The sequence below is a fragment of the Simochromis diagramma genome, unplaced genomic scaffold, assembly GCF_900408965.1.
Source record: "Simochromis diagramma unplaced genomic scaffold, fSimDia1.1 OVJJ01000131.1, whole genome shotgun sequence".
NCBI lineage: Eukaryota > Metazoa > Chordata > Actinopteri > Cichliformes > Cichlidae > Simochromis > Simochromis diagramma.
In genome coordinates, this window is record NW_024387200.1 from 8,659,309 (window position 1) to 8,672,832 (window position 13,524).

Sequence of the window (13,524 nt, forward strand, 5' to 3'; positions counted from 1 at the left end):
GCAGGTAAAAGTCAAGATATTTAAAATTCTAACAAAATGAAAATCAAAAGTAGTAAGAAATGCTACAGTAGCACCTCCTAGCTTCCAAAGGGTATTCTGTCATGATTCAATTCAAGAAAGAAATTCAATTTTGCCATCACTTACATAATATTTAAGGACAAAATGTGACCTAGAGATTAATAAGAATTGTCCCAAAAAAGTTTATTTATCATTTGAAAAAGAAGGATTTTCATCACAACACCGGCAATTCTTATATGTAAAAGGAAAGCAAAATGTGCAATAATAACAAAAAAAGATGTAAACAATTAAAATAATAAATACAGCTTTTATGAAAAAAATATATTGCTGCATTGACAGAAATATTCTTATGAAGTAAGGCTATTTTTAGTGCTCCATTATTCACAAGGAGTCACTTCAAGTGATCTTTCACTAGTTAAGTGAATGTGTAAGCCATTACATTATGGAGAATTAACAAAATTTGAGTTTGAGTAGTAACAAAATAAATGGTATGCCAATATTTGCTGATGTAAATTGGGTGGCTAGAAACCTTTGATCAGTAGGCAAAATATTTTGTATGAAAGTTGCATAAGCAGATTTTCTATAGGACAATTCTATAGGAAGTTAACAGAAATTACCTTTACACCAAAGTCATTTTACTCCATTAAGATCACAAAAAAGCCTTAAAAATACCATTTATCAAATGTTAAAGCATTCAGCCACATGACTAAGTGGTAACTCACTATGCCACTCATGATATGCCTAAATTAAAGCAGCATTTATGCTTTTAAATGATTAAGTGGTAATTAATTTGATTTGAATGTTTTTCCCAATTTTGCAAATAAAGTCTGTCTGCCTGTACATTCCTGTTGCTTTGTTCCTTCATCCACCACAAAACCATTAATGCAACTTCATTTATGCATCGCTCTTAAAATAGTGTTAAATGAAAGTAGTTTGTCGAGTTAGTGCACAGCTCCTTCATATTGATCTTTCTGCAAATAATACCAAAGTGTCTTTTAGGTGTCCAAGATCACTATTTACCCAATATTTTCTTTTGCTTCTAGTCCATATAATTAAACTGCATTGGCAAACCTTCAGTCCTGAACCTGAAGGACTCAGGAAATGTCCTAGTGTGTATTGGTGTCAAAAAAAGACAAAAAAGACCGATGTCTGCAGTTCTGATCCATCGTGCAACAGCAGGTGTTAGTAGAGTTTGACTCCAGAACATCTCAGCAGCCAGGAAATGCCATCCAAAAGCCCAGACAGGGATTCTGCCACTGTATCCTGTACCTGTTTATGAAAGAGAGAAACAGGCTGAAAAGCTCCACAAGCTGAACTCTGGATGGAAAAGCTTTCACCTGATCAAATATCAAGCAATTACCATCCAGGGGTTAGGCAGGTGGGGTAGGCCAAGTCTCTTTGCCATGTCAACACAGGGAGTTCGACACATGGATCTGGTGCTGGGAGTCCGAACTGTTTCTGGTTCCTCTCTTGAGATGCATGAGAGCACCAGCAGAGGTTTGGATGTGGAACCCCTACTGCAGTTTAGCACAGCTCGAATCTGGACTCCTTCAGACTTCTCACCACCTATTGACATCATGAACCATGAACCTACTGCAGATGTTCTGCATTGATCAGTCAAAAACCATTGAGTATGATGTGTCATTGTACTACACTACAAAAAAAGATGTGTTATTTTACCTCTCTCAAGCTCTGCATTGGCAACATAGATGAACCCATCCACCACTTGGCACACCTGCTGAACCTGAGGAGCAGGAACGCACACTGGGTCCCCTGAGTCGTCATTTCCTTCAAAGGTAAAGAGTTTATTGCTGATGCTCTCCTGTTGCACTCTGGCTCTTTCTCTCTCTGCCCTACAGACACAAAAACACAAAGATTAATAACTGCAAAAAGGATGAGAAACAACTGTGACTCATTCAGCAACAAACAAAGTGCTCACCTGTTGGTTGAATACAGAGTGAGGATGTTAAATTTGTGTTGGTTATTGAACATGTAACTTATCCCCGAGCCAATACCTGAAATAAACAAAGGTTTACGTATGTTTGTTTGTATTCTTTGGGTAGATAAGCTGTGTGTATGTAGTGATCTAGTGCCATCTAGTGGTAGACAATACACATAGCAAGTAAACTTATCTGTTGATTAATTCTGTGATTAAAATGCACTGATGTAATTTCTGTAACACATCATTATTACACATTGCCTTTAAAATAATCACATTTTATATAATTTTATCTTTTATCTAAAGGACAAACTATGTAATTTACAATTGATTAAAAGGGAAAATCAGCCACTATATTATGCATTATGATGAGAAAAATACCATGAGAAGCTTATCCCTTAGATCAGTGTTATCTTACCATTTATCTGTCTGTGCGGAGTGCCTGACACAGGAAGTATATCTGGAGCATGCATAAGCCTTGTGACTAAAGAGACATCCAGCTGCTCCATGCCAGGACCAAACATGGCGTAACGCGGTTCAGACGAGGGTACCAGGGACTGAAAAAATGAGGTCACCACCTCATATGCTGGTCGTGTAGGAAGCCACTGCTGTCTGGAGGATGGGCAACCTTTCAGGTATCTGTTGATACACAAGGTTTGCTCAGAAATTTTTCCAGGAAACTGACGGTAATGCAGGATAACAGGGGGATACTCACTCTGACATGTAGTCAAATTTTAGTTTTATTCCTTCATTTCCCTCTTCTCTATCATCCAGGCTCTCGTCTTCACTTATTAGCGGTGCATCCAGCAAGTCTGGATGGGGTATGGTCACATGATCAATGGAGGGCCAGTATGGCATGTCCCGCAATAGGAAATATCTCCACAGTAATGGATCTCTAACCATGGCCCTCCAGTAACGACTTGTGGCTCCAAGGTGGCAGAGATCCGCAGGAGACAGAAAGGTCATGATCAGAAACTGTACATCCACCTTCGGGAGGAATGGCGGAGCACAATTATTTTGATTTTCCTAGATCAACAATAAATATTTCTAGATTAACCTCCTAGGACCTGCTGTCCACATATGTGGACATCACATTTTGGGTTATTTAGACCAAAATACTCAATTGTGCTCTACAAGGGCCTGATATCCACTTAGGAGGACATTATACTGCTACTGTTCTATCAAATTTTTAAACAAATATCCTCATGTGGCTCTTATTTTTCTTAAAAACAAAAATAAGGTAAAAAGAAAAAAATCTGGTAATTTTTTGTTTTTACATTCATCAGGCCCCAATATATGCCCAAATATCAAAGAGAAATTACAAATGCATGCCGTGGAAGAGTTCAGGTCTTAGGAGGTTAAAATTCCTAGTTAAACAAATTGTGTGTATTTGGTTAAGAAGTAGGAAAAATACAGATTGGAAGGGGATAATGGACAATCACTAATACAAGCAATTCTATAATCAGCTGATATACTTCAAAGATAAGTCAAAGGAAGTCATAAAGTATGGCAGTGTTCCTGCTCAGAATGGTGCAGTCGAGGCATGCCAAATCAGGGACGGGGGGCAATTACGACTACTTTGGAAGCCGACAAGTTGAACGCGACACTTAGACTGAGCATCTATCATTTTTTCTATAAACAGCTTTCAGACTGTGTGTGTAGAACCTGAAGAGACCAACACTATCCTTTTAGGCTTGTCCTGTCTGAATGAGTGACATATAGGCTACATAGGTAGACGTACACAGAATTCTCCTATGAATGATTCGACTTACCGGTAAGGTATCCAAAGATCCATACTGTTGTTCTTCTTTTCCAGAGTCTCCAACTGTCAAATCGGCTTCAACAACTTTATCAGGGAAATAGCGGTCTCTAAACCGCCTGAGGCTGCGGATCACCAAAGACTCCAGCTGCTGGATCTTTTCAGCCATGTCTTAATTTGTGTCATATGCGAATATTTACTGTGTACAACTAAACACTATGAACCAAGGAAATGCCAACACCGATGTTTTCCTGTCACTTCCTCATTATTGGGTAGCAGTGGAGCATTGTGGGTATTGTAGTTCAGTATCATCAAACAAAACAGGAATACGTAGTAAAAGAAAATCTGGAAGGCAAACTAGGAATTTTTTCTTAAAACAAAGCACGTTTATTGTCAACAAGGACATTAAAAAACAAAATGATAGATTTTTTTGCCCAAACAACACAGTTTCTCTATTAATAGTTACACTATCAATGTTATTCAAGTTGCAGAAAAATGGAAGTTGCAATAGATGAAAATACAAGTGGTGCATTACAAAGCTGGTATGAACAAACCTGAACATACTTTGAATTGGTCATTAATACGTCACTGACAAACAGTTCGAACACCTTTCTTTGCCTTCTGTGTGTATACTTTATACACAAATTCAAATAATGCATATGCTATTTTAATATATATTAAAAGCATAACAAAATGGCAACAAAACAATAAATAAATGTTAATGTGCAATGTCTCATTTCCAGCTGTATTATCTTTAAACTTGTTACAATCTTAAAATGAAAAGTCAATTTTTCTTTTTTATTATTCATAACCTCTTTAGTAATATTAATGCTATTGTGACACATTCTTAGAGCAAAACAAATGCCCCAATCAACAGTCTGGAATCAGAGTGGCCACTGCTTTTTCAGCAGGCCAGGGCAAATAATTATTCAACAGCCTCTTGTGCAGCCCTTCTATTACAATGCTTGTCTTATACTCTAACTTCTCATTCATCTGCTTTGGCCTGGGCTGTTTGGCATAGGATTAGGTTGCCTGTAGACACTGTTCCAGCATCTCCTTTCTTCACATTCACTCTCTCCCTGTGCCTCCCCATAAACTTTCACAAGACTGCACCCCATCCGATGGGCTCCATTTTTATTTGGGATTGACACATTTGAATATTGAACTTTGATCTGTTCCTGAGGGCAATTGTAACAGAGAAGCTATATTTTTCACTGTAAAATACTGAGGATTTCCTTGGCATTCTCTGTGTTCCAGCCCTGCCCTTGGAGAGGGCCCTCACAGGCAAGCACATATTTGTTGAGGATCTGTGTGCCAATGTCCCGAAACTGGAGGCGATCTTCTTTGTGCTCCGTAGTGTCAGCGCTGCAGTCCTCGTACTTGACTGCCCAGAAACACATTTCGCCAATGTACATCATTGTCAACAGGTGTGTGTCTGAGAAAATGCCTGAACCAAAAGATAAACCGGTAGTTAGTAAGACCAGTTGGCAACAACAGAACAGATTGTTAAAAAAAAATTTCTGTGTCAGTTTTCAGTTATCCAGGTCATTGTAGTATTAGAAGAAGAAAAACAAAAAGTGATGGATTTCTTTAACTCTGTTGAAGACTTTTCACCTCTCATCCCAGAGGCTTCTTCAGTTTGGCTTCTGTATGTAGAGCCCCAGGTATTTAAACCCTAGTGGGGGTTGTCCCTTAGGAGGTGGTTGCTGACCACTATTAATCATGTGAATCATCAAACAAGCCAAGGTGAGCCATATCCAGTTTTTGGGGCAAGTTTTTTCCAAAGTGTCACCTGAAACTTCTGGTGGTAATGGTCCACGCCTTTTTTCACATCTATACACCTAATTCTGTACCTGTACCCATTATTAAGTACGGGACTCTCCACCTTTTGGTTTTAGAATTGAAAAGCCTCTGGGATGAGAGAAAAAGCAGCTGACCTTCAATGAAGGTCAGCTGCTTTTTTTTTTTTTTTTTTTAAATCTCCTAAGATTTTCAAAGATGGGTAACAAATTAGAAGTAAAAAAAACTGCTTTACTAAGGAGTTCAGCCCCCAAACCACATTTAATGATCCCTGCCAATGATTACTCTGGGATGTAATTCTCAGTAACCATATTTATTTGCCAAAACTCTTGTCTCCAAGGACAGAAGAGATTCCAGCGAAGCTGTCAGGTTTCTCCCTACCACAATATAACACAAACATCCGATCACATAACTGGGGAGGTTGTGGGTTCAAGTGTATTCCTTCAGTTTATCACGTCTATAATAAATAACATATTTACCTTCAGATAAGATGTTTGCTGTAGCAGTGTCATGTAGCACCACACCATCATTGAGCTTCACAGAGTTTCTCACCTGCAGCATCCGCATCAGGTATCGCACACCTTCCTGAATACACTGGGTCAAAAATGTGTTTAACATTAAAAAAGAAACATAAAAAAGTGGTAAACTATTGGTTTTAATCAAAGTAAAGTTGTACAGCTAACAATGAATGAAACTCCTTAGATCTCTGCATTGTTTGTTACCTTAAGAAATGTTTCCTTGTTTTTCTTGATCCACTGCTTTCGCTGATGAAGGGTATGACAGTACATATACAGCAGAGCTCCACGTCTCCAGTAGAGACATTCTAACAGCTCTAAACCCAACACAGACTGCACCTAACATAAACCAAAAGACACGAATATCAATATCAGACACTCCATGATGCCTCATCCATATTTATTTAATAAGCACTTTAAAAGCATGTGTCCAAGTGTGAGTAGCGGAACCACAAATCAAAGGGAAAATTAAAGTTGAACTGACGTCCTACTGAAAGTAGGATAATTACTGGATAGTTAACCAGACCAAGAAAGAAACACATGGACATAATCTTAATAGAAAAAAAAAAAAAAAGAGTGTCTGCTCCTCTTTTATACCCTTTGGGTTGTGGGTTTGTGTCCCCATATAGTAACCTTTATAGTCTTATATTGTAATAACCAGACTACATGACAGTTTGTGATTTGATACAAAGTACACTATTCATAAAATGGAGTAGAAGACAACACCAAAATCGGTTTGAGACAAACACAAACCTCTTGTGCTGGTGCAAGCCGTGCGGCCAAAACTTCAGGTTCAGTCAGATCTTGAAGAAGCTGCTGAATTTTAAATGGTGAACAGTCCTCAGGGAACTCCTGGTCCACCAGTTTATTCTCTTCATAAAAAGTGATGTCTAGAATCACCTAAATGATGAAAAATAAAATAATTTACAAAAAAAAGTAAAACTGAATGATGTGTTAAAATTGTCTTAAACATTTTGCCTGCTCCATGTATAACTTTGCAAAATAGGATAAAGGCCTATAATAAACCTGCCAGCTGTTGCTCCTTCTTTAAACTAATTAAGAAAACTATTTGGGAGGGGGGGGGGGGGGAACAACGGTTAGAGTTATCTGTATCTAATCTGGAGCTGTAATACAACATAAGCACGCACAACATAAATGAAACTGAATTGAATTTAGATCACATAAAGCAATTTCCAATAATGCAGTCACTGATTTTACTGTCCCATCAGATCAGCTGCCTACTCAAAAATATTTTTTCTGTCTTTCAAAAAGCTTTAGTATGATACAACTATGGTTCTTGAACCTCCTCAGAGATACATTTAGGGGAAAATATAGGCTAAAGGCTGAAGGATAGAGTGATGAGAATGGCAGGAAGTACAGTACGCAGAATGGAAAGCACCCCAAGATCACACTGATACAACTGTAACAAATGTAAAACAAAACCACCATCTTCAACATTTCTTCTTCCCTAACTGAACCATCTCTTGTGGGTTGGTATGGAGTTAGAGGTTTTGTTTTACAGTTTATGGCAAACATTTTACCCCTAAATTTTTAAAGCAATAAGCTTCAGAATATCTTTAGTAAAGTAAATCTAGACCAGTTTGCATTAGACATTATTACAATGTCACACAGAGGCTGTAAATTGTTAAAGGAACAGAACTAAAACACTCATAATTAGAGGGTTTTCATTTCAGACAAAGTTTCCATGTTTTCCTGATATGAGCTCTGTAATTATGTCAAAATTTAGATAAGAGCTAAACAGAAGACAGCAGCAACTGCAAAGACGGCACTTTCAATGAACTCATTATAGAAGACACTATGTTAGCAACATTAGTTGCTAAATAACAATTATTTTGATAGCAGACTAATGTGCCTCATTTTTCTTTGATTAGTCGACGATTATTTCAGTAACTCTTATCTACACTTCCTGTAGGCAAACCTCTTATTCTAGGCTCCAGTACCTTACCTGCTCAAGTCTGCCCACCTATGAATACCCTGTTGTCTTGTCCCACAGCAAATTAAAATAATGACATATGAATTTGAAAATAATCAAATGGTTCTTTTAACATTACTCAATAGAACCATCAGAATAAAAATGAAATAAATCAAAATGTTAGGTAATATAAATTAATTTGCTAGTAGCATTTAAACAAAGAAAAAATGTGCAAGTAGGAAACTAAAAATAGTTTCTATCCATAAGTTCAAATAAAGCTTTGAGATCTTTGAGATGATGTTCCCAGCTGTTAATAACCATGCTGAAGATGTTCTCTGTCCTGACTTTAGCCATTTGACAGGTGCATGAGCCTCTTTATTGGACAAAGTCACCTGTATGCCTGTGCTCAACACTTAAGAAAATACAATTCTGCGTCAACAAATTTTTATAGTCGATGGCAATGATTATGGTGATGAATTGTTGCAGCCCTAAAATTCACAGGAAATTATTTTCAGAGAGTATAGAAAATTTCTTAGCGTTTATTACTGAATAGACGGTGAATTTTGTGATTATGTCTGTGACACAACATTTATGTTACACTACTTTACAAACTTAGCTACAATTCTTGACATGTAACTAGCCTTTGCCTGCTCTATGTTCACTTACTCAAGCCAGAGTGAATATAGATGTGCAGACAGATTTACTTTTTTATATAAACTCCCTTATAGTACAGCTGCATTTTATAACTTGCTTCTAGCTATACATGACAATTTAGCCTGTTACACAGACACTAAACCAACAAATATGGGTATTCAATCCCCTGGACATGTGTGTACAATGCTAAACTTAAACTGTAAAAGTAAAGAGACTGGAATGTGTTCAGTTTTTACTTTGTAGAGATGATCGTTTTTTAGTGGCTGCATAGTGTAGTGGTTTACACATCCATCTAACAAATAAAAGATCCCTGGTTTGATTTTGGGAGGAGACACAAATCCCCTTGGGGTTGCAAAAAAGTAAAAACTATATGTGTGAGCAACCAACTGTGGTGACCCCTTGTGAAAATGGGAACAACTGAAAGTATCTTTAAGATATGCAGGGTTTTTATTAAAATGTAGATACAACAGTAACCTACTGCAAACCTGTCACTTTCTGCTTCCACCTTCTAAGATGATTTAGACATTTTATATTTGCGTTTAATACTGCTAAGCAGTGTAAGTAAGAAAATTTTCCTTGTGTTCAGGGCACCTTAGTTGGGTATTTTATCCTGTTTTCTGTGGTTTTGGGGACAAAAATCACTAGTAGTTTAAAAAATCCCTCATGTTACTGACTACTTAATAAAATAACTTACTGAAATGCAAGAGAGTAAATACAATTTGATGGAAGGAAGTACCTGTGTGTAATCCTGCAGCAGCTTGGATAGGTTGCTACTCTCTCCTCCTTGTCTGTAAAAGCTTTTCAACTTGTCTAGTATGGCAGATGCATTCTGTAAATAGTCATCATCTACGGAAGAACCATATGTTAACATATTACCCAAGTACAAATCTAAACTCATGAAAAATCCCGAGTTATCGCGATTGTTGATCGGGACTTTATAATCATCCACAATTCGACTCATGACAGGAAAAAAAATATTTTAGCATAAAACATAAGCTGACTAGCCCATGCGAGCATTCACAGATAAACATAAGGCCAAAAATGCGCACTAACACGGTGGCGTTTGAGATTCAGACACAAGTTAAAGTAAAAAAGTTAACGACACCATTTAACATGCAATAAGGACAAGGTAGATGCTTCGTTGCTTTATTGATGACAGTCGTTTAGCTAGCATTACCAGCCATCATGTGTCATACCTTCACATATGTCAACAATACTGCATTTTAGCTAACGTTAGCAGTTAACTCAAAAAACCCTAGTGAAATACAAACATAACTCCGCGAGTTATGTACATTGTCCTGCAACGTTGCTAACCACTAATTATAATTAACTAACTGCATATGCACTGATGTGTTCAGAAAGGTTGTTTTGTTTTATTTTTTGCCAAAATGCAATATTTCACTAGACAGCAGCTGTTGTCATGGTTGCAAGCTAACGTACGCTGGAAGTTAGCTTGATTGCTTGCTTGCTAGTCGATTCCTTAACCAAGACTGTTTGCCACGTACTAAATGAATTGCCGAAAGGCAAACAAATAAACAGTGTAATCGGTACCTTGCTTTTCAGCTCTGAGACTCGAACACTTGATGTCTAACTCAAATATTCTTCTCTCCAACTCGAAACCTTGTCGTCTGTAGTCGTCGGCCATGACTAAAAGTACCAGTCACGGGAGCCACGGATTGTACTCACGTGCTCAAAGAATTTTCAATTTCCGTTTCTGTGCATGCACGCGCACGGCCGTAGGATTATATCAGTAAGTCGTCCCTGCGTTTGCAAAAACGTTAACTTTAAACTGTAAACATACGTGTACTTTTAGATAGTGTGGTGGTGCTGACAGCTGAAGGGAGCGTGCGTGCTATAAAGTTAGACGTCTGCTGAGGCGACTTTGGAAAATAATAACTCAAACAGTAGGAAACAAACTGTTGGTAGCCGGTTAGAATAAAAAAAAAAAAAGGGGGGGGTTAGTCAGTTTTTAGTTATTTAGTCCTGTGCAATGAGTCCTATGCCAGAAACCGTTTCTACACAAAATGGAAAGATAAATTTCAAAGGACGGATGAAAAAAATGATCTGTGGGTTTTTGCTTGAAATGTCAGGGATGCATGCAGAGGAAAAATATGAGAAATGTAGGGATGAGCTACAGATTTCTGTTTGTTGGAGGGGGCATATTGCTGGAACCTGTGGATACAAATTAAATGAGGAAAATAGAAGGGGAAATTCTGTGCAACATGAGGCAGACTGGGAAAAATTCAGGTATTGCAAGAAGTGTGTTGCAAACTGCTGAGACAGACTCCACGGTGTAGGACATCTGCCTTGTGCCTCCTCAACATTGTGTTTTCATGGGGCAGAAGGGGAAATAACTAATAACTAAATTCTTTTTTGAGCTGGGTCACCACAGTGGATCTTCATCATCCATTTCAATCCCTATCTCCCATTCTCTGCTGTCACACCAACCCACTGCATGTCCTCTTTCACTACATCCATAAACTTTGTCTGTGGTCTTTCTCTTTTCTTCCTGTTTGACAGCTCCATAGTCAGAATCCTTTAGCCAGTATATCCACTATCCCTCCGCATGTGTCCAGACCATCTCATCTCACCTTTCCTCTCTAACTTTGTCTCCAATTGGCTCCATCTCTTGTATATGCTTTTCTCTCATTCACACATGTATTCAGTCTTGCATCTACTGACTTTCATTACTCTTTCCTCTAGCACGCACCTCCACCTCTCCAGACTCTCCTTTACCTGATCATACAGATTCGATATTGATATTTGGTAGCAAATGATCAATAGGATTGTTGAAAGCTTCAGAAAAAAAAATTCTCCTGGTGGAAATGTAGGTAGCTGTAATTAGGTTGCTTTGTGCAAATTAAACACTAAAGTTTTATCAAATTAAAAGGCCTAGCCTTTTTGGCAGTTGAGTTCTGGAAGTTTCTAAAGAGTCAATATAGGCTTTCCAAATTCAGAAGAATTGGGTTTTAATGCATCATGATTTTTTTTTCTATGTCAAAATTCTAATGAAAAAAAAAAAGAGAGAATGCCTTCTCAACACCACTGTGCATTTAATTATGAGCTATTGTTAATCTCCGTCTCTCTTCCACAGCATGTCTTTTGTCTTGTCTCCTTCCCCTCACCCCCAACCCTGATGGCTGCCCCTCCCTGAGCCTGGTTCTGCTGGAGGTTTCTTCCTGTTAAAAGGGAGTTTTTCCTTCCCAATGTCGCCAAAGTACTTGCTCATAGCACGTCGTCTTTTGTGAGTTGTTGGGGTTGTTCTGCATTATTGTAGGGTTTTTACCTTTCAATATTAAACACCAGGAGGCAATTCCTGTTTTGAAATATGGTTTCGATATAAATAAAATAAATTTAATAAAATGTGAAACTGTCTTTGTGTGCTAGCAGATGTTGGGATTGAAAGCACTGATGACGTGGATAAGATTAGGTAGAAAATGTAGATTTGCATGTGCCATTTGGCAGGATGCTGTGCCACTGCATCCTTAGTGAGAGGCTGAATCATCAATGTGAGAATGGGATGCAGTGGGGAAACAGAGATTGGAAATTGCTCTCATGCATTGCAAACTGTGTCAGGGAAATTAATGTTTTCTTCGTGGACCTTTGAATACAGTATAGCCCTACTAAAAAAGAACAAGAGAACAAGGGTAGTATTCGGCTTTCTCAAACGGCAATGATGCTACAACACCAACAGTAGGCGGCAATGCACTAAAACATGCCCAGCTTACCAGGTGGGGGAAAGATAACGAAGAAGAGCTTCTCCTTTCATCCTGTTTGAAAACAGCCAATAGCATCGTGTCGCCGAGCTGGGCTTGTGTGTAGCCATATTTTGTGACCCTCAGCTAGCTCGGTTAAAGATCCAGTCAGCGCTCACCCTGCATCTCCGCCCACCCCAAGTTTGTAGCTCCAAATCATGGCGGCCCTCAAAGCTTTGTGCAGAGCGGAAAATATACTCTTGAAAACCCGCCACAGAACCAAAATAAACTTCGCCATCCACCAATTGAGCAAGGTCAGTATAACAACAGCGACGTTACACCTGTTGTAGGAGTGCTGAGATGATGTTGCTGCAAAAAAAGAGACGACAGTAGTAAAATATAATAATTCAACTGTCATTAAAATATTGGTTACATTTGGAATGAAACTATGAACCAAGCTTTGCGTCGTTATACTGTTTCAGTTTGCGTTTATGTGTTATTGTGGGCTGACCTCAGCCTGCAGGGCGCGCAACCTTGCGGATACGCGCAATACAACACATTTGCCAATCCTTTCAAAAACTGCTGCTAAGATCTAGAAATGCATGAATAAAGTGAATCAGGTTATTTGATCTGACTAAGGTATGTGTAGTTGGATGATCACAAGTGCGCGTAACTCAACACCAAGTAATCATAGATTTAGGTCTAAACACCTGCCACACGTTTTATTCAGTGCGGAAAACTTTCAAAAACATGTTCCAATATTATAGAGTCGTTAAATGTGAAGCTCGTGTTGTTAACTAATAAAAAAGATTATTTGTAACAATGTATTTGTGTGTAATGACAAGAACATTGTGAACTTAAGCTTTCTCTTGAATGCTAGTTAATTATCACCCACACAGTAAGCACCGTGTGATTGCAGCAATCTGCGTGATATCTTAGATTTTAACTGCCCTTCATGGTTGAACTTGCGTTTAACTACTGTCTGAGATATGAGAATTTACAAAAGACAGCAGCTCACATTGGCCTGACACATGATTTTAAACCTGAATCCTCTGCTTACTGTTGGTTTTTGGCTCTTGGCTGTGTGCTATCATAATCTCGCCTGCTTTTGTTGCAGGATTTGTTCAGCAGTTAGGTTTACTTTTCCTTTCTTCTACAGAATAAATTGGATTTGAACTGTGCAAGCAGGTCATTAGGTTTTAAGCCTTTTT

At 38.3% G+C, this 13,524-nt stretch overlaps 3 protein-coding genes across 7 annotated transcripts in view; 1 reads left to right on the forward strand and 2 right to left on the reverse strand.

The window, feature by feature from the left end:
• Positions 1-171: 171 nt before the first annotated feature.
• On the reverse strand, positions 172-4,712 carry fbxo4 (F-box protein 4). Of its 3 annotated transcripts, none has more exons than XM_040050400.1 (7): positions 3,730-4,712; positions 2,673-2,944; positions 2,376-2,596; positions 1,958-2,033; positions 1,699-1,871; positions 1,379-1,587; positions 172-1,287 (listed from the first exon to the last, which is right to left on the reverse strand). In XM_040050400.1, the coding sequence occupies exons 1-7, from the start codon at positions 3,883-3,885 to the stop codon at positions 1,201-1,203; spliced, it is 1,194 nt and encodes a 397-aa protein (XP_039906334.1). In that variant the 5' UTR covers positions 3,886-4,712; the 3' UTR covers positions 172-1,200. The 3 variants fall into 3 exon arrangements, with proteins under 3 accessions (XP_039906334.1, XP_039906333.1, XP_039906335.1); XM_040050399.1 differs by having other exon boundaries at positions 1,379-1,611; XM_040050401.1 differs by having other exon boundaries at positions 173-1,287; positions 1,379-1,584.
• A 121-nt stretch (positions 4,713-4,833) lies between these two features.
• cunh5orf51 (chromosome unknown C5orf51 homolog) lies at positions 4,834-10,478 on the reverse strand. Of its 2 annotated transcripts, none has more exons than XM_040050403.1 (6): positions 10,170-10,472; positions 9,355-9,464; positions 6,785-6,931; positions 6,239-6,370; positions 5,996-6,110; positions 4,834-5,163 (listed from the first exon to the last, which is right to left on the reverse strand). In XM_040050403.1, exons 1-6 carry the CDS (start codon positions 10,261-10,263, stop codon positions 4,928-4,930), a joined length of 834 nt encoding a protein of 277 aa, XP_039906337.1. In that variant the 5' UTR covers positions 10,264-10,472; the 3' UTR covers positions 4,834-4,927. The 2 variants fall into 2 exon arrangements, with proteins under 2 accessions (XP_039906337.1, XP_039906338.1); XM_040050404.1 differs by lacking the exon at positions 4,834-5,163 and adding an exon at positions 5,674-5,893 and having other exon boundaries at positions 10,170-10,478.
• A 1,932-nt stretch (positions 10,479-12,410) lies between these two features.
• Positions 12,411-13,524, forward strand: part of oxct1a (3-oxoacid CoA transferase 1a) — a 52,687-nt gene continuing 51,573 nt past the window's right edge. Inside the window, exon 1 of one of the 2 annotated variants that reach the window (XM_040050396.1) lies at positions 12,411-12,627. In XM_040050396.1, coding sequence (XP_039906330.1) covers positions 12,532-12,627 — 96 coding nt within the window. In that variant the 5' untranslated portion in view covers positions 12,411-12,531. The remainder of the gene's footprint in view (positions 12,628-13,524) is intronic. The other variant, XM_040050398.1, reaches the window with a different exon arrangement.